Genomic DNA, 19004 nt, shown 5'->3' on the forward strand with positions numbered 1-19004 from the left:
AACATGTGGGTAGCTTGAATGATTTGTTGTGTGTAGAAAAGATTAGGCTAGGAAAATATTCATATTCCACTCTCTGATGGAAAAGCCCAAAAAGCCCAAAGTTGATCTTCATCCCCAGATAAACAATAGATGGCTGGAAGAAGTAGAACTTGATATACATATATAAGACTGTCCAGTACTTTGGCCAGATGTAGAAGACAATCCTTCACAATCAAGATTGCCTGAAGTAGTAAGTGGCAAGAAATAACCAATTTTCCAAGTGTAGAAGAACTCAGATTCTTAGCAGAATACTTTTACACTAATTTTCTTACTTCTGCTAATAGCACCAAAAACATTTGTTTAAAGCTGGCGCAATAAATGAGCATAGCTTCAATTGCAAGATATGCCAACTTCACAAGGACTTATACCTCACTATTAGGCTAAAGAACCTTACTGGTTTCGAGAGTTCTATGTTTAATTGGGTCAACCATCCTGAAAAAAACTTGCCTCTTGAATGGGATTAGAATGAAGATCTAGTATCATACATACTATGTCATAACATACAGCTCTACGTAGCTTCATAAATCTGGAAACTGAAGCAGTCACATCCCACGAATCTGCTTTAAAAGATACCACTATTGAGATTGCCTCAAAACATGCCTAACAGAATCAGATAACCTAACTTCCTACTTGCCTGAACATGAGCCAAGGTAGAATCCAATGAAAAAGAGCACCAATAAACAAGATCATCCTTAGTAAATAAAAAAAAGGGACAGAGTAAAGAAAAGTAGTGCTATGTTAGTAACATTTTGTATTTATGAAAAATTTTTTTTTCAAAATGTATTAGTAGCCTAACAGTGCCCTCAAAGAGATAAATATTTGCAACCAAGTGGAATGTGAGAGTGAAACAAATACATAGTTATAAGTGGCTCCTGAAAGACGTGTTTCATGCTTGGAACCTAAATTATGGTTTTGACTGGTGTGTGTGTGTGTGTGTGTGTGTGAAGGGGAGAAGGGTTAAAACCATAGTCCCTACCCATAATATACTTAGTTAAATGCCTAACGGACAACAGAAGTAAACACATGTCTTCCTCAGGTTTATCTAACAGTACCTGATTCTCCTGAACTACAAGAGGAAGCATCAGAAGACAAGACCTGGAGAAGTGAAAAAAGCAACAACCTATAGTCTTCACACTCATTGCCCTTATTGGTAACAGACTGTATAACTACCATGCCCAACCAAATACATTTCATTTACACCAAATTTGTTCCTACGCAAACTAGTGCTCCTATCTCTGCTTGCTGTAAATAACATAATGCAAACCAGAAAACAAGACCAATACCATAAAGAACCAAATAAGCCAATTATATACTCAAAATTAGTACAGCCAATACTGTGGACATGGCAGGAAGAATTCTGTAAAGAACATAAGCATTTCATGACCACCTGGTGGGAAACAGTCCATCCAAATCAGCTTACCATTTTTCTTTGGTTTATTTTGATTGTTGATCCCACCTAATGGCACAAAGATGAAGGTACATTTCATCCTAAATAATATTAAAAATATCTACTGTGCACTTCAGGGACCGCGAGTCATTGTTTTTCTCAAATCTTTCAAACTAATTATTTGATTGGAATGGTACTTTAACACAGTGCAAAGACACATTGCCTAATTTTTGGTAATACGTATAGTGCATTGTTAAATGGTGTTAGTTACGCCGTTTACTCTTGACTTACAAGGTGTTGCCAAGCTTTGCCAACCTATGCTTTCGAACGTACTATACTCCCATCCTGCTCCTCCCTACATCCCTTCCTCATCCTTTCCCTCCTCACCCCTCCCTCAACCTTTTTCCTGGCCTTCCAGTCTCCTCTCCCCCCCCCTCCATTCCTGCCTATTATTATATTATTAATATATATTAAGTAAACATGAATGTAATGTGTTGGTTTTTGTAGAATCTGTGTTCATTTAATTATTATTATTGTATTTTCTTAAACTATATAAATGGGAGTAGGCTAAAGAGCAAATGACAGTCACCCTGTTCACCAAGGTCTCCTCACTTCCCCTAAATCCCCCCAAGTAGGAGGAGCTTTGTCTACTTCCTCACTGCTGAGCAAGTGAATTGCCATAAAATAAAAGGAAATGGGTATAATTTTGGGGAAACTACTGTCATCATATCATTGTATGTGTGTGTTTCTCTATTCATATCACACTACAATTTTGTTTCTACTAATCTAATGCCAGTAATAAATATGTATGTAATTCTTGTACCATACTGAGTTTTGTGAATGAGTTGAGTTTCATGCCTCTTGAAATATATTACTTATCATTGATGTAAGTGTCACCCATTACCCTATTTTCAGGCATTTAACATACAGGGTTTTCTTGCTATAAAGGAGGTATCCAGTTTTTGCCTCATTCATAATAAGTTAAGAAATCCATTTTCTTATCTTTCACAGGTTTGTGTCTATTTTGCAGCATCAGAAACTCATATTTGAAGAGTTGCTATATATTTATCAATAGATTTCATCACTTATATAATCTGAATATACTTGTTGCTTATGAGTTTGAATGATTTTGAATGAATATATGAAAATGAATATGCTGTTTGATCTAAACACTTTCACAAGTGATATTTTGTTTCATTTATAGACGATATTTGTACCTATATTTTTAGCCATCATTGCAACACATGGGATTATGCAGTGCTATATATACTCAATATCTATTGAGGACTTCCAAGTTTACCTTAGTTCACAAGTGCATCTTATAGAAAACAGAGATGTTTACTTTATTATTACTATGTGACAATCAGGTAACCAAAATTAAACCACACTTTAACTGACAACCCAGTAAATAATTAACACTATTGTGGTAAAGGGATTAAGAAATCTCTCTCTCTCTCTCTTTACTCCTCTCCTCTTCTCTCTCTCTCTCGTCTCTCTCCTACTCTCTTCTCTCTCTCTCTCTCTCTCTCTCTCTCTCTGTGTATTTATTCACAATCATCCTCGTTATCACTGTTGATGTGGATAATTACGGGATCTACAGGTTTGTGGATGTTATCAGTGGACCAGTATTCATCCTTGAAGGCTCTGGACCATCTCACTTACCTATTGAGATTGATCCTTAATCTATGTTAGCTTGCTCCATTTTTTATATCGTTAGGAGTCGTATTGCAAATGCATTTCTGTAACAATGCCGACAAAGTAACTTTGCGACCATGACAGCGATGAAAAGTCCGTCTTCATCAATTACACAGTGAATACTTCTAGTGTGAGTGCTGCAGCTGACAGACAACCCCCTTAACACTACGGTATTACCTGACACCCAAGGATACTATAAACAGCATACATTGGGAAAAATAACCATTATTATGATCATTATGTCAAACCTCTCTATCCTCTTCATTATGAACTCTCCAATTATCTGCTGGTATTAAAAAATATCATGGAAAACAGTATTTTATTCCATATTGTAAATTACATAGAGGGGGAGAAATGAGAAAAACAGCAAAGAAAGAGCGAGAGAAAGGGACGGAGGGAGGGAGAGGGAAGGGATGGGGAATAGCAGACATTCGAATCTGTAAATGACTCCTGGTGACTCATATGACTTTGCCTTTAAAAGTCAAGAGTAAACACCTTAACTAAAACCATTTGACAATAAACTATATTACCAAAAATTAGGGCGAGGTGTCTTGTACACTGTGTTAAAAGTACCATTTCGATCAAATAATTAGTTTGAGAGATATTTGAGAAAAACGATGACTCGTGGTCCCTTATATGCATAGTAGTTTGGTTCTCTTGATGTTCTCCTCATGAGGGTAGGTAAGTATTTCCTTTAAATCTACTTTCTTTAGTTAGCAAAGTACAATATACTGCACAATTTAAATCAACATTGTCTACAGGTACATCCACAAGTAATATACAGTGTAGTAAATATAGATGGAAACTTTCCCCTTTGAAATAAAAAATTTAATCTGTATAATACTAACTTTATGATTAGCAGCAACTTGAGCTCTGAGATCTGAGAGATTATCTTGAAGATTGCGTGTTCCAGAGGAACCAGGTAATTTTCCTGGTGCATGAAGAGCCTTAATTAATTCATCCTCCTGGAAAATTTTGTACATATAAGAATTTTATAGTATAGTTGACATCCATAATCAATTATGGTCATAGTATTCTGAAAAAATTTCACCTGAAAACTCTTTTACCAAACTAAAATTAATTAACCCTTAAACGCCGAAGCGGTAAAAAATAATTGTCTCCCGTATGCCGGAGGTGTTTCAGAGTGAGCGCGGAAGCGGAAATTTTTTTTCAAAAAATCACAGCGCGCTTAGTTTTGAAGTTATCATTATCAGATATAAATAAGGCGATATATGATAGCGCAAAAACGAAATTTCATATATAATTGTTTTCAAATCACACGGTGAGCAAAACGGTTAAAGGTAACGAGTTAATTTTTTTTCCGTTGTAATGTACACTAAATTGCGATCATTTTGGTATATAACACATTGTAAAACGATAAAAGCATTACAGAGAAAATATTATCACAAAATAATGCATGAATTCGTAACGCGCGGATGTAAACAAATATTTTTTTCAAAAATTCACCATAAATCTAAATATTGTCGTAGATCCTAGAGACTTCCAATTTCTTTTAAAATGAAGACAAATGATTGAATATTACTATATGTAAGAGTATTAGCTTACAATTGCAGTTTTCGACCATATCTGACGAGTTAAAGTTGACAGAATGTCAAATTTTTTTATATATATTTTTTTATATGCAATTATTTCGGAAATAAGAAAAGCTACAACCTTCAAATATTTTTTGTTTTATTCTACATGAAATTGTGCACATTTTCATATATAAAACTATATGAAATGCCTAATATGAAATGGAGCAAATATTCCGAGAATGGGACGTACACATTTCGGAGATTTGTGGCAGAGAATCCGCGCGCGGAGGGAAGGAAAGTTTTTTTTTTAAATTCACCATAAATCTAAATATTGTGCTAGAGACTTCCAATTTGTTTCAAGATGAAGATAAATGACTGAATATTACTAGACTGTAAGAGTTTTAGCTTACAATTGCGTTTTTCGACCATTTCGGTAGAGTCAAAGTTGACCAAACGTGGTTTTTTTTCTTTTTATCGTGATTTATATGCAAATATTTCAAAATGAGAAAAGCTACAACCTTAAATTATTTTTTGTTGTATTCTACATGAAATTGCGCACATTTTCATGTATAAAACTTTATGTAACAGCTAATTTAAAATGGTGCAAACATTACCACAATCGCACGTATGATTTTTTCGGAAGAGTTACCGCACGGACGTAAAGAAAATGTTATTTTTTTCATAAATTCACCATAAATCAAAATATTGTGCTAGAGACTTCCAATTTGTTGCAAAATGAAGGTAAATGCTTGAATATAAGAGTTTTAGCTTACAATTGCGTTTGTCGACCATTTCGGTAGAGTCAAATTTGACCGAAGGTTGAAAATTTGTCACTTATCATTTTTTTTATATGAAAATATTTCAAAATTGATAAAAGCTACAACCATGGGTTGTTTTTAGTTGTATTGTGCATGAAATTGCCCACATTTCCATATATAAAACTTTATATAACGGCTAATTTTAAAATGGTGCAAACATTACCACAATCGCATGTATGATTTTTTTCGGAAGAGTTACCGCGCGGACGTAGGGAAAAAGTTTTTTTCATAAATTCACCATAAATCAAAATATTGTGCTAGAGACTTCCAATTAGTTGCAAAATTAAGGTAAATGATTGAATATTACTAAAATATAAGAGTTTTAGCTTACAATTGCGTTTTTCGACCATTTCGGTAGAGTCAAATTTGACCAAAGGTTGAAATTTTGGCACTTATCGTTATTTATATGAAAATATCTCAAAACCGATAAAAGCTACAATCATGAGTATTTTTTTGTTGTATTTTACATAAAAATGCGCACATTTCCATATATAATACTCCATGTAACGGCTAATTTAAAATTGTACAAAAATTATGTCAAAGTGACGAAATAATTTCCGAGATGTGTCACAGATACTTTTTAGTGCGGCAAGAAAGAAATTCGCGCTTGCGCGCCTGCGTAACTATTGTAAACAAAACAACACCTTGATCCGTGAACTCCCGTGAACTCCCAAGGCGCGTGATTCAAAAGTTTTCGGCTGGTAGGCCTATAAGTATTTTTCCGCGAATTTTTAAAAAAACTTTTTTGAGTCAACATATGGTACGTCCATTCGGCATACGGGAGACATTTTGACTCGACGTTTAATACGTCCATTCGGCGTTTAAGGGTTAAATTACTTGAAAAAAAGGCATCTGATACACACTAAAAACCATCCTTCATTATGAAATGACAATTTCAGACTTCAAAACCACAATTGTTATAAAAAAAAAACATGAATCTGAGAATGCCTAAATAAAATGGTTTAACACAACAGCTCATCAACTATTTGTTTTAGATTTTGTATAGTATACAAAAACTCTTCATTACACAACAAAACACATATGCTGGAACTTCAGCACTCACACAAATGTGTCCTTTTGGTCAGTCTAGGTCTTCCTGTCACCCTTTTTTACACAGCTATAATATTGATACTGTAATTTTAAGTTTACCAGATACAGTACTCGACAGGATAATACATAGTCCGCCTAGGGCAAAAACACCAGGAACATCAGAAGAATAATAATAATAAAGGGGAACTAAAATCCTTTTACTTAATTTCAAATACAGCTCATGAACAGTCCTGTTCACGAACAAATTGGGTTACGAACCAGATGTTCAACAAATTTTTGTTCCAGTTTGCGAACTGTGCTTCAAGCCATGAACACACAAACATCTCCAGAAGGGGTTCATTGGAAGTACCGAACACTTTTTAAAATGTTTTTTACTCTTACTATGTCTTTTTAATGTTAATTATTTACTCTTTTACTGAAGAAATAGTACATGCATTGAAAAAGGAATATTGTATTGGTTGTTGTGTAAATGCATAAAGCCAGAAACAGCTAATTTCCTATGAACAACCAAATCCGATAACAAGAGCGGTTTGCTTGCATTTCAACCATCGTACAATAGTAACAAATTACCGTAGTTATGTTACAAATGATGTTAAGTACAATAGGACTGACATATTTTTACATTATTATATCCTTATTCGCTGTGGAGAAAAGATTGGTAAGGGCATATACTGCTAAATTTAAGCTGGAAGTTGTAGCTGAAGCTGAGGAAAGAATGTTCATCTGCTAACGACTATTATCATGCACCGGCAAAATGGATGAAACTCCTGCAAACTTTGGCATAGTAGGTGCCATCAAACTCAACCATAAACAAAATCTGAGAAAAACATGTTTTAATCAAAACTATTTGGCATGAAAGAACACATTTTACTGTTTTCACTCCAACAAAAGATAAATTTGTAAAGCTTGTAGTATTCTGATGAAATCAAGTGAATATATCAAATGCAATCTGCTGATTTTTTTTATGCAATAAACATGCCCTTGGCACCATCTAATAAAAAAAATGATATTGTCCTGATACAATAAAGTTTGTTCATACTTACCTGGCAGATATATATATAGCTGTATTCTCTTAAGTCCGACAGAATTTAAAAACTCCCAGCACACGCAGTGGTCGGCCAGGTGGTTAGTACCCATTCCCGCCGCTGGGAGGCGGGTGTCAGGAACCATTCCCATCTTCTATTCAGATTTTTAAAGCCACTGTCCCCTGAGGGGAGGTGGGTGGGTACTTGATTATATATATCTGCCAGGTAAGTATGAACAAACTTTATTGTATCATGACAATATCATTTTGTTCATGACAGTTACCTGTCAGATATATATATAGCTGAATCCCACCCTTGGAGGTGGGAAGGGACAGAGTAGAAAGATTTTGGGAAACAAATTGCATGCAGATGAGTGACATCTTGGTTCCACCTGTTAGCATAGCTGACTTGGTGATTATTGTCACCCAAGTCGGCTTTTGCTTTACTAGAGTCTCCAGCAAGGTAGTGACCTCTATAGCTGGGGAGTTCTAGATGATCTGTCAATGTGACTAGACCATATGACCATACCATGAGGGCTAAGAAGTAGAATAAATCACCACCTGACCAACCTAATCTCTAAGCCCAAAGGCCGTCAACAACATACTCCCGTATTTTTTAATAGTCGGGATTGACAGCTTATCCCATTCTTCAGACGGAAAGGGAAGACGGTAATGCAATTCACAGAGGTCGAGGTGGAAGAACGCCATTTTTTCCTGCACTATTTCCAGAAACGGCCCACTCCGATTGGTATAATGCAAGATAGGCAGCACTCCTTTGCCTTGGCAATGACATTTGCCATTAGTCTTGAAAAAACCTCTCATTTCGGTCAACTTCTCGACAGTCTGAACTCAGTCAGACTCAGAGCGGAGAGGTTTTGAGATACCTCTCGGAGTGAAGCTGTTAAAGTAAACCGACTCTAGGAAGGACGTGACCTCTGTGAACCCATCCTCTCGAAGACCCGCATGGGGCGATCAGTGTTCTTCTCGCTCCCTCTGACGCCAAGAATTATCTTCTTATTACATCTCCCCCAAGAGTTTGAAATAGGGGAAAAGAGACTAAACATCCATCCCCGTTCAATACCATAGGATGGCATCTATTGCTACCGCTTCCAGATCGAGAATAAGGGAGCAGAGTAGAGGAAGCCTCTTCGTCCTAAACATTGCGAAGAGATGTATCAAAGGACGTCCCTAAAGTCTCAACAACTCTCGATATACTTCCAATTGAAGATTCCACTCAGATGCCAGTATTTGTTGATGTCGATCGAGAAGATTCGTACAGACGTTGTGCAATCCTATAACGAACCTCTTGAGAATCGTTACATTCCACGCCTGTTGTCATAACAGGCTCTCTTTCATTAACTCGAACAGGGATCGAGAGAGTGTTTCTCGATACTTCTTGAGACACGAGAGAGATGTGGTATTGTCCGAGTTGATCTGTTCCCAAATGTAGGGACGACCGAATTGCTTACAATTCTTTCAGATTATGTGCCAGGACATCTGACACCCTCTTCAGATGCCTGGTACTTTTTCGCTATCACCTGAGGTGATACTTGAAGCATTGCGAGATGTTCAGAATCGTTTTTAGATCTTGGATATTATTTCATTTTTCTGGTAGGAAAAAAATGTACAGGTCTGAATTGCAGTCTATTCAGGGAAACAAACTTCTTCAGGGAGGAAATGGTCCCCAGCAGACTCATTCCTTCCCCTACCGAGCATGCTTCCTTCCCTAATAAGGCTGCGCTTTGCCTAAGCAGGAGAGCATTATTATAGTGCTATGCCGCGGTAGACTCTTATAAAATCCTGTTACAGTGCGGTAAAGAGCACCGAAAGGTCTAAGAGATATCTCTGTTGAAAATTGTTTCGCAAACAAAGGCTATGTTTATTCAATGCATGTTAGAATTCCCCTCAATCCTAGGCTAAAGTCCGCAATTGTAGGGCAGAGATACAGTTAGTCAGTCAATCCCGCAGAGAGAGAGACGTAACCGACAGCGCATAACAGCGAGCTAGCTGCTGCCTGCTACTGAGTTGGTGTACAGTTACAGCAGCTTACGTTCACCTTCTCGCACTATTATGCCTGAGTTGCCAGCTACTCTATTCTACGAAGGAATAGGTCTGTTATTATTTGAACATAAAGAAACTCTCAAGTTGGAATATTTAAGCGAAACAGAATTCGCTAAATACAGAAGTTGAGTTTGTGTTGTCGTAACACTACCCTTAAATATCCAAATGGTAAATCGGAAACTCCTGGAAGGTTGCAGGGAGTACCGATTAAATATACTGCGTCATCCACAGTGACAGCAGCCTTCAATCATCGTCTCGCACTATTCTGCCTGGGTTGCCAGCTACTCTATTCTACGAAGGAATAGGTTTTTTATTATTATCGAGCAGAAGGAAACTCTCAAGCAGGCATATTTAAGCGAAACAGAATTCGCTAAATGCAGAAGCTGAGTTGGTGTTGTCGTAACAATACCTTTTAGCATTGTTCTTACACCGGAAACTCCTGGAAGGTTGCAGGGAGGACCGATTAAATACACTTAGAATAACAGTCCTTTCAGTTGCCATCATAGAGGTAACTACGATATGCATATATGACTTGAACCATACAGTAGTAATATAACGCAAAGATAAAATACGTAAGTATTGTAGTCACTTGGACAGCTAATTCTCTACTACATTCTTTCCTCGACGAGGAAGAGAGAGAATGGAAATCGACTGTCTTCGTTCTCTTGGCGAAGAGAACGAATTAATATTATTCGAAGGCGATCCTCAAGTGAGAACCGAGGACCGAAAAGGACAGTTCAAGCTTCTCATGTTATTGGACCTAAGACTTCATGGACGTCGTCTACAAGTCTTTTTCGTGGACGAGCCTCTGACTAATGAATGAGAGCTCTTCCGAATTTTGTCACTTATCCGCTTACGCGATAAAATGTTAAGATCTTTATCAATGAGAACTAACCCATTTACGAAACAGAGTTTCATTTTTGTCAATGAGGGGTCATCCACTTACTTGACAAAACGTTTTTTGACAAAACAATTAAAGTGGACCCCCCGTATTCGCGTTCTCCGGATTCGCGGACTCACACATTCGCGGATTTCTCTCGGGAACGTTTCCCTGCATTATTCGCGGAAAATTCATGCATTCGCGGTATTTTTCTATGAGAAATATCCACAAATTCCTGGTTTTTGTTATCAATTTCATCATAAAATGCACTTTTTGTGATAAAACTATTAAAAAAACCAAGTATGAAAATTTTTAGTGGTTTTTCCTAAGTTTTAACTAACAAAATAGGCTGTTTTTAGCGTTTTTATAGGGGTTCCAAACATTCGCGGATTCCTAACTATTCGGGGGGGGGGGGGGGGGGGGGGGGGGGGGGGGGGGGGGGTGGGGGGGGGGGGGGGGGGGGGGGGGGTGTCTGATACGCATCCCCCGCGAATACGGGGGGACCACTGTAGTATCTTGCTAATGGGGGAAACCCACTTACATGACAGAAAGTAATCCCGGAATTCGAGCATATAGTCTTCCCGATTCCCACCAAAATCGAGGAAGGGGCAGGATTCCTGGTCAGAGACTGGGCTTACGGCAGGCAGGACCCTAATGTTCCCCTTCGGCAGCACAGTCCCGAACACAGAAGAGGCGTTTTATGACTTCGAAATCTGGTTAAAGTTTTTCTGGAATTCATCAAGTCATGGATTCTATTGAACGCTCCCTTCGTAGAAAGCAAAGTGAATATCTTGACGAGACCAAGCTCCTTCCTCTTCTTCGACGATGCCCACTGCGAGAGAGGAGAGCAAGGGATCCTCTATCTGAAGGCGGGTTCGAAGAAGAAATTCGGGTATGCCTCACTGTCAACTCCGGATCTTTAATAAGTTCCTGCAAAGGAATGTCATGCGGAGCGTCCTGGAGAACTTCCTCTTGACGAGTGTCCATACAGGTACTATCCTACTTACAACCAAGTTTGGTTCCGACCCACTGGTTGTAAGTCGGAATGGATGTAAGTCGAACCTTAGAAAGTGGCCAACATACTGGGTAGGGTATACTATCAAACCTTTGCTATATAAGTGCCTACTTAGTACTGTAATGTAATGTACAATCATTTTATTTCAATCTTTTTACCATAATGTACTTCTACTAATACATTTTAATCATTTATGTAATAGTATATATTACGTACAATCAGGCATTGAGTTACAATGGGGTTAGGTTTCTTGCATGCATGTCAGAAGTCGATTCTTACGTAAATTGGTTTGCAATTCAGTCTACAGTACAGTTAATACCAAATGATGCTGCAGATAGGGCAGGGTAACTCAAACTGATGCTGCCTGAGTGATGAGAGTTCTCATGAGATGGCGCAGTGCCAAGTAACTCAATGGTCAACTGTCTGAAGTAAGGTTGTAAGTACGAGTGGTCGTATGTCGAGCAGGTTGTAAGTCGGATAGTAGCTGTATAGGACATTTGTCGAAGGCCTTGAAGCATAGGGCGCTTACTCGTCTGAAGAGCGTCCAACTACGTATTCCTTAGAGCGTCTTGACGCGTAGGACGCCTAGCGTCCTCAAAAGCGTCCTCCTCCGCGTCCTGGAGAGCGTCCTGACGCGAAGGACGTTGAGCGTCTGTCAAAGCGTCATCTCTTCCAAAAAGCGTCCTGGCGAGCGTCCTGTCCAGCGTCCCAATGTTTATAACGTCGAGCGTCTTCCAGAGCGTCTCTACGTGTAGGACGTCGAGCATCTTCAAAAGCTACCTCACGTCTCAATGCGTAGGACGTTGAGCGTCTTCAAAAGACGTCCTCGGGAGAGTCTTGCCGAGCATATTGGTGCATAGAACACCAAGTGCTCTGAACGGCATCTCAATGATGCATGAAAGGCCACCTGAGAGGCGTCCTGGAGAGCCGCACGCTGCTCCTGAAGTGTGCGAGCACTATAAGAAGACGTACGGCGATCGTCTTCAAGACGGGCCTTAAGGACCTTCCTTACCTTCTAACAAAGACGGCGGCCACCTGTGCAACATCTTGCGTCTTTGTAATGCAAATGAACACTTCCAGAAACGCGCTCAAAAAAGGAACGCCGAGCGTTCCGAAAGGCATTGAACACCGAGTTTTCTGAAAAACATCTTTCCTTTGAGCGTCTTGAAAGACGTCTTCGCAAGTTTGTTGCCGAGCCTATTAGTGTAAAGAACGCAGTGTGTTCTGAACGGCATCTTAGCCAGGTTCTTGCTGAGCGTCCTGAATGCATAAAACGCTAAGCATCCTGAAAGGTCACCTTAGGGGCGTTATGGAGAGCCGCATCGAGTGCCTTCATGCCGAAATGCGCGAGAAGAAAAGATGTACGGTGATCGTCGTTCAGACAAGCCTAAAGACCTTCTTTACCTCCTAACAAAGGCGACGGCCGCCTGTGCGACATCTTGTGTCTTTGTAAGGCAAATGAACACTTCAAGAAACTCGCTAAAAAAGGAACGTAGAGAGTTCTGAAAGGCCTCCTTCGAACATCAAGAGAAGCTACATGGAGACCTTCCTGACGTGACACGACGGACCCAAAAGCGTCAACACGAGTAACTTGAGAGGCGTCCTTGTGAGGGACGGCGCTCATGAAGTGCGCTAGCGTCCTAAGCAGAGTGTGATCTTCGTCAGGATTAGTTTTATGGACATTCACAACTCCTGACAAAGAAGACGGCTGCCTGTACGAGATCTTGCGTCTTCGTCACGCTCATTGACACCTCCCGAAACGCACTCAATATGACGCCTGTGCGTTCTTAGGTGCGAAATTGTAGAAGGTGACGAGCGAGGAGAAGGAGAAGGAGACTGCCTGCTTGACCTCGAATCCTTCCTGCGGCAACTGTGTTCTGCCCTTCTCTTGGCGAAGTTAGGCCCACCGAGAAGGACTGATTCCATGAGAAGACAAGGGGACTCCTCCTTCCTTCTCACAGTAACAATGCTAGAGCCATCTGGGCGCCTATTTCCTTCTTGCGTTGGAAAGTCATCAAAATATTAAGGCTGCGATCACAATCGCATGACAATAGAGAGAGAGGACGTGAAGCGTCCTCCTCTATAAGCTTCTGTTTAAAGGGCACGAGTCCTTCCGAGAGCTCCAACCCCTCTGCGGGGAGGACGCCTCGGAGGACGAGAAGCAATCCTTCATGATTCGTGCATACACACGATCTTTGGCAGCCTGGGAAGCGTCCTCAGGACCTGCCGAAGGGACGCCAGATCGGTGAGGAGTCTCCGTAATCCTCCTTCGGTTTTCAACTTGCCCCCTCCCTGGTCCTGGGAGTCCAACAGAGGTCTAGACCTAGAGGCGTTATAGAGCCGATCTGATGCCCCCTCCACAACACTAGGGGCACTAAATCAACATAACTACACTCACAACACTGATTGGAGAGCGAGCACTTTAGATTCTAATTACTGATGTAATCCACCATAACAGACAGGGCATTACCTCTCACAGACACTTCTCTCTAGGCCCGTAGGCCATACCACAAGGTTAGGCAAAATAAAGTTTACAGGAGGTTAGTAGATTATTTACCCTGACTTCTGTTTACTGATCTTGGAGGAAAACCTCCTAATTCTATTACGCTCTAATTTGCGTGCATACGAATCATACATCTTCCTTCAGAATCAGTCAAATATCACACCAATTACATTGATGTTTCAACAAGAATTATGAACACGTCGTGCATATTAAGTGAGAATCTATCGAAAGTTTCGTTATTCTCACCTAACCCCTTTGCAGACAACAAAGTCTGAAACTAGCCTAACTAGATTCAGACGTCTTATGTCAAGAAAATCAAAATTAAATCAATTTATGATAGCGTATGCCTAGCTGCAAATCCAAGTTAATAAACCAAAAAGAAAACAACCAAGATACTTAAGCGGCAATGAAGTTCCAAAATCCTAGGCGGAGGTAATGAAAACAGGTGTTTACATTACCGGCGACAGAGAAAAATCTGAATATAAGATGGGAATGGTTCCTGACACCCGCCTCCCAGCGGCGGGAATGGGTACTAACCACCTGGCCGACCACTGCGTGTGCCGGGAGTTTTGAAATTCTGTCGGACTTCGGAGAATACAGCTATATATATATCTGGCAGGTAAGTGTCATGAACAAAATAAATTGCTTCCACAACAATATGTATTTCTGGGCTCAGCCCGTGTTGCTACGTGAAATGTCCCTTTAGCACACATTTCTAAGGTAAATTATTGCTAACATACCAGAGAAAAAAGCTAAAATGGAAATGCCAGAATATTCTGGCTCGCTCACCTTATTTAAAGGTGTCGGTATGGTTTCTGGGGCGAGTGAAACCACTACCAGGGGTCCTTTGCCATTTAGATTCATCCTCCTTCAAAATCCCTCTACCAGAGAGGAGCCGATCTAAGGCCCACTCCCGCTACCATTACTGCTAGCGCCTCTGACGGCATCCTTTTCATTAGCATGATCCAGACCGCACGCATTTTTTCTTGCTTTGTGTTGTGCTCGCTCTGAATGTATTTCCTTTAATCATGGAACGTCAAACTATTGCTGCATCCAAGTTAAGTACCGCTAGTAATGTTTCATGTTAATTATAGCCGGGCAAGGGCCCGTTTAACCATTCTATTTCAGTTATTAAAGACAGCGTCCCGGACCGCGGCTCACTCCCATGTGTTTCATTGTTTCATGCTACTTTCGGTGTTCTATACCGTTTGTGCTCGAATGATTTAGCAGTACATTTTTATTCCTATGGTTATGCATTATTGACGTATTATCGTGATTATTTATGCAATTTTAACACGGGGGTTGTTTAAGAGTTCACACTAAGCTCGTAGCCTGCATTGCTTCCTTCAGCTCAGAGTTCATGCATGCATGTTCTTTTAGTGGGCAGGTCTCTATGATAGGCTCCCTAAAGGACTTAGGTCCTTTCTTTTTGGTCCTGAGCTACCCTGGTCACCGCCCTACGTTTCTACGTATCAACATGGGCCAGCTGCTTTGAGTCGCTAAGGTCGCCCTCCCTTCTCGGTTGGTCTGACCCAGCTTCTCCAGGACTCTTCTTTCTCTTCTCCGTATTGATATTCATGCTTTTCTAGACGGTTCGGGCTAGCCTAGGCCACCTCTGATCGCATGGTCTTGCAACGATCCGAGCTCCCTCCCTTCTTCCCCCCACCAAGCGGAGGATACGCGAGATAGCTGGAGGACACTCGGCGCTGGCTCGGCTCACACCGCTCTCCCTTTAGAGTACCGGGGGGGACCCCTGCCTGGCCGAGCCTCAGTTGGCCACCAGGCTCAGTTACGCTCGGCTCTCCTCAGTTCTCAGGCCGAGCTCCCCTACCCCGAGTCATCACCCTTCCCCGCTCTGGCGGATCAGGGCTCCGGCATTGCCAGGCCCCAGGGCCAGTGACTGTGGGAGTGCTCCGGCATCTTTTTATACCTCATGCATGTTTACATTTAATTCTTAACATCCATTATTTTAGTCTAAGCTGGCGGAGATCCCGCTCCCCATCCGGGTTTCACCACCTACTTATTCTAATTTTTAGTTTTTACGGCGGGGTTATCCACCCCGCCACCAATTATTGGTCCCCTCCTGCTACTCACCCGCCGTCCTAGTACTCCTCACTCCGGCGCATAGGTTAGGTACTACTGTCTCGGTGATATTTTGTCCTCCAGCAATGCCGGAGACACACTGATTCAAGTTTTACCAACCCTATCGGACACTCACCACGTTACACGGCAGAAGAGCAGGTGGAGACTAAGCCTTAAAATTATCCATTAACTCCTGTGCATTCCGGTGTTATGATATATCACATCATGGACTTAGTCCAGAAAGTTAGTGTTGATACTCATGTATCATTTCACTTACAGGTCACCCACTGTATGGAGTCGGGCTGCAACGCTGTACTCCAAGACCCCTGTGGGCACGAGGTTTGCCGGACCCACACTACTTGTGCGATCCGGTACGGTGATTCGTCGGTTTGGCACCACGAGAGCTGCACTATCTGCTACGAGCTAGTGGATCAGGTCTCCTCCGGAGTAAGTAGGCCTCCGGATACTAAACCTTGTCATATTTAATTCATTGACCAATATAATTCGTGATATGTCAATTAGCATACATATTTTAAGTTAATCTTAAGTAGCCTTAAGTATTAATACTAACCCTCTCTTTCAGGGTGCCCAAGCGGTTAGGGACGTCGCTCAAACCACTTTGAAGGCCTGGGTTGATGGCTTTGGAAGAAATGTCTCCAAGGGCCAACCGTACATTTTGTCCAAGGAGTTGGCCACCCTCATCTTCCCAGGCGGAAAGCCAGCCTTCTATGTGGACCCGGAAGCGGTGGCTCCCCTGATCGCCACCATTCAGGAACAGGTCGCTCTGGCTTCGGAGGAACCTGCGAACCAGGAGGTCCTGCAAGAAGTAGCAGCACTCGATCTCAACCTCGAGCCCATGACGGTAGACGCCGCAGGTAGGGATGTAAGTGAGGCAGGTTTAGTAGGGGCTCAAGGTCTCCCCTTGAGCCCATCTAGAGCTTCTTCCCCTACTACTTCTACTTCTTTTCAGGGATTCACTGGGGATGGGCAGTCGGTCAGACCGAAGTCCGCCCAGGTGATCCCTAAAGTCAAAGGCAAGCGTGACTATAAATCGCTTCAAAAGACTCTGTCTAAGAAGTCAGGTTCTAGTGGCACTCAGAAATCTTCGGCTCACCATCCCGAGTAGAGAAGGCTAGAACGACTTCGTACTTGAAGGGCTCCAAGACCAAGTCTTCTAGGGACAAGGCTCAGCTCTTCTTCGACCCTGAGCCTTCAACCTCTACAGGAGCCCGTCCTAGGACCCCCAAAGAAAAGGTGGAACCTTCACCTTTCGACCCAAACACCTTTACTGCAAATATTTCGGCCAGTATTATGCAGCAAATGGGTAGTCTGGTCGGGAACTGGTCACTCAGGAGAACCTCATCGCAGGTCTCCGAGAGAATCCCGCGACAGGTCTTTCACAGCCCGGCATGGTAGTCCAAACCATGCCGGACTAAAGTACTCTCCCTACTTTCACGGCAAGCAAGCCCTGGAGGATTTCTTCCCACGCTCCCTTCAAGGACGGGATGCTGACGTTGGAGGGCTGTGGAACTCGAAGGCTTGAGGACTTCGAGTTCCATCCGGCAGGTCTGCAACCCCCCTTCATTGGCTATGCCCGCCTTACGGAAGCGGCGATGAGGAGAGAGAACAAGATCCCAAAGGAGACGATCATCCTCTCCCGGGATCAAGCCCAACGTGAATGGCTTAGGAGCCTGGAGGAATGGGAATGCATTAACACCAGGGTCCAAGCTTTTAAAAGTGCCTTCATAATTTTCACAGTGGACGCAGAAACGCCCATCCCGTTCACTTCGAAGGTAGCTGAGCTCACTATTCAGGCCGCAATGAAAGATAAGCCAATGCCGCAGCTCCGGGAGACGGAACCTACATCCCTCCTGCTCCCCGGAACAGAAGATCTATGGTTGGATCTCCCGGCCACCTTTTTGGTCAGGAAGCTCAAACCGGACTGTGCCATCTCGCAGTTTAGCAAGAGACTACCCAGGCTTCCGGACAGCCTCATCCAGGCTGAATTTGACACCCGAATGAGATTGTCCAGGTCCCTCAATACATACGTTGGTTATGACGGAGGTATCGGCTCTGATCTACGGAGATGAGCCGCTATTTAAAATCATAGAGCCGCTATTTAAAATCATAGCAAAGTCACAATTGTATACAATGCAATGTGACTTCTATGATTTCGTCATAGCGAGACGGAATTGTCGGAAACATGTCCTGGCGGAGGCCACCATCTGACACGAGCCCAAAAAGCTCTTGGCTGCTTCAATCTGGGGTGCTGATCTCTTCCCAGAGTCGGTAGTGAACTCAGTTCACTGCGAGGCAACCAGACTCAACCAGAGTCTGAAGTTCACTGGGGATTGACCAGCAAGAGAAAGTCGGAGTCGGCCGCATCAACTAAGAAATCCAAGAAGCCTAGGAAATTCCAGCCTTTCCAGGCTCCTCAGCAACAGGCAGTGATGCAGGCGGTTCTGGTATCACAAGTACTGCAACCGTCTACCTCCAAGGCACAGCCACAACAACAATTTCTGCTGGTGGCGCAACCACAACACGTGCAGGCTTCAACCTCCTATGCTGTCTCCCCAGCTTTCAACCCAGTGTTTGAAAGCCAGTTCTTTCAGCCATTTAACAGGTTTGGCAGGGGTAGCAGAGCTAGAGGTGCTTTCCGCCAGAGAGGCGGCGGAAGAGCATCCAGCCGGGGTAAGCACTTACGAGGCTTTAATGTATTTGATGTGCTCTTTCCAATTTAAATGTTAATCAAATATCACTCCTATATAGTATTTGATTTTTGTACAAAATTGTATTTCAGTGCTATGAAGGTGAAGTTTGATTGTTTGGTTCTTCAGCCATCTTTTGTAGATGATGATTTCTATTGTTTTATCAGTTGAAAATTTAAATCCAACTGAATTTGTCCAACTACATAT

The 19004-nt window shown here is 41.9% G+C and overlaps 1 protein-coding gene across 1 annotated transcript in view; it reads right to left on the bottom strand.

Annotated features, from left to right (window-relative positions):
* Positions 1–19004, bottom strand: part of LOC135221310 (5-oxoprolinase-like) — a 709982-nt gene that overhangs the window by 106114 nt on the left and 584864 nt on the right. The window contains exon 14 of the mRNA XM_064259114.1: positions 3970–4086. Coding sequence (XP_064115184.1) covers positions 3970–4086 — 117 coding nt within the window. The remainder of the gene's footprint in view (positions 1–3969; positions 4087–19004) is intronic.

Source organism: Macrobrachium nipponense, chromosome 2 (genome assembly GCF_015104395.2).
Source record: "Macrobrachium nipponense isolate FS-2020 chromosome 2, ASM1510439v2, whole genome shotgun sequence".
NCBI lineage: Eukaryota > Metazoa > Arthropoda > Malacostraca > Decapoda > Palaemonidae > Macrobrachium > Macrobrachium nipponense.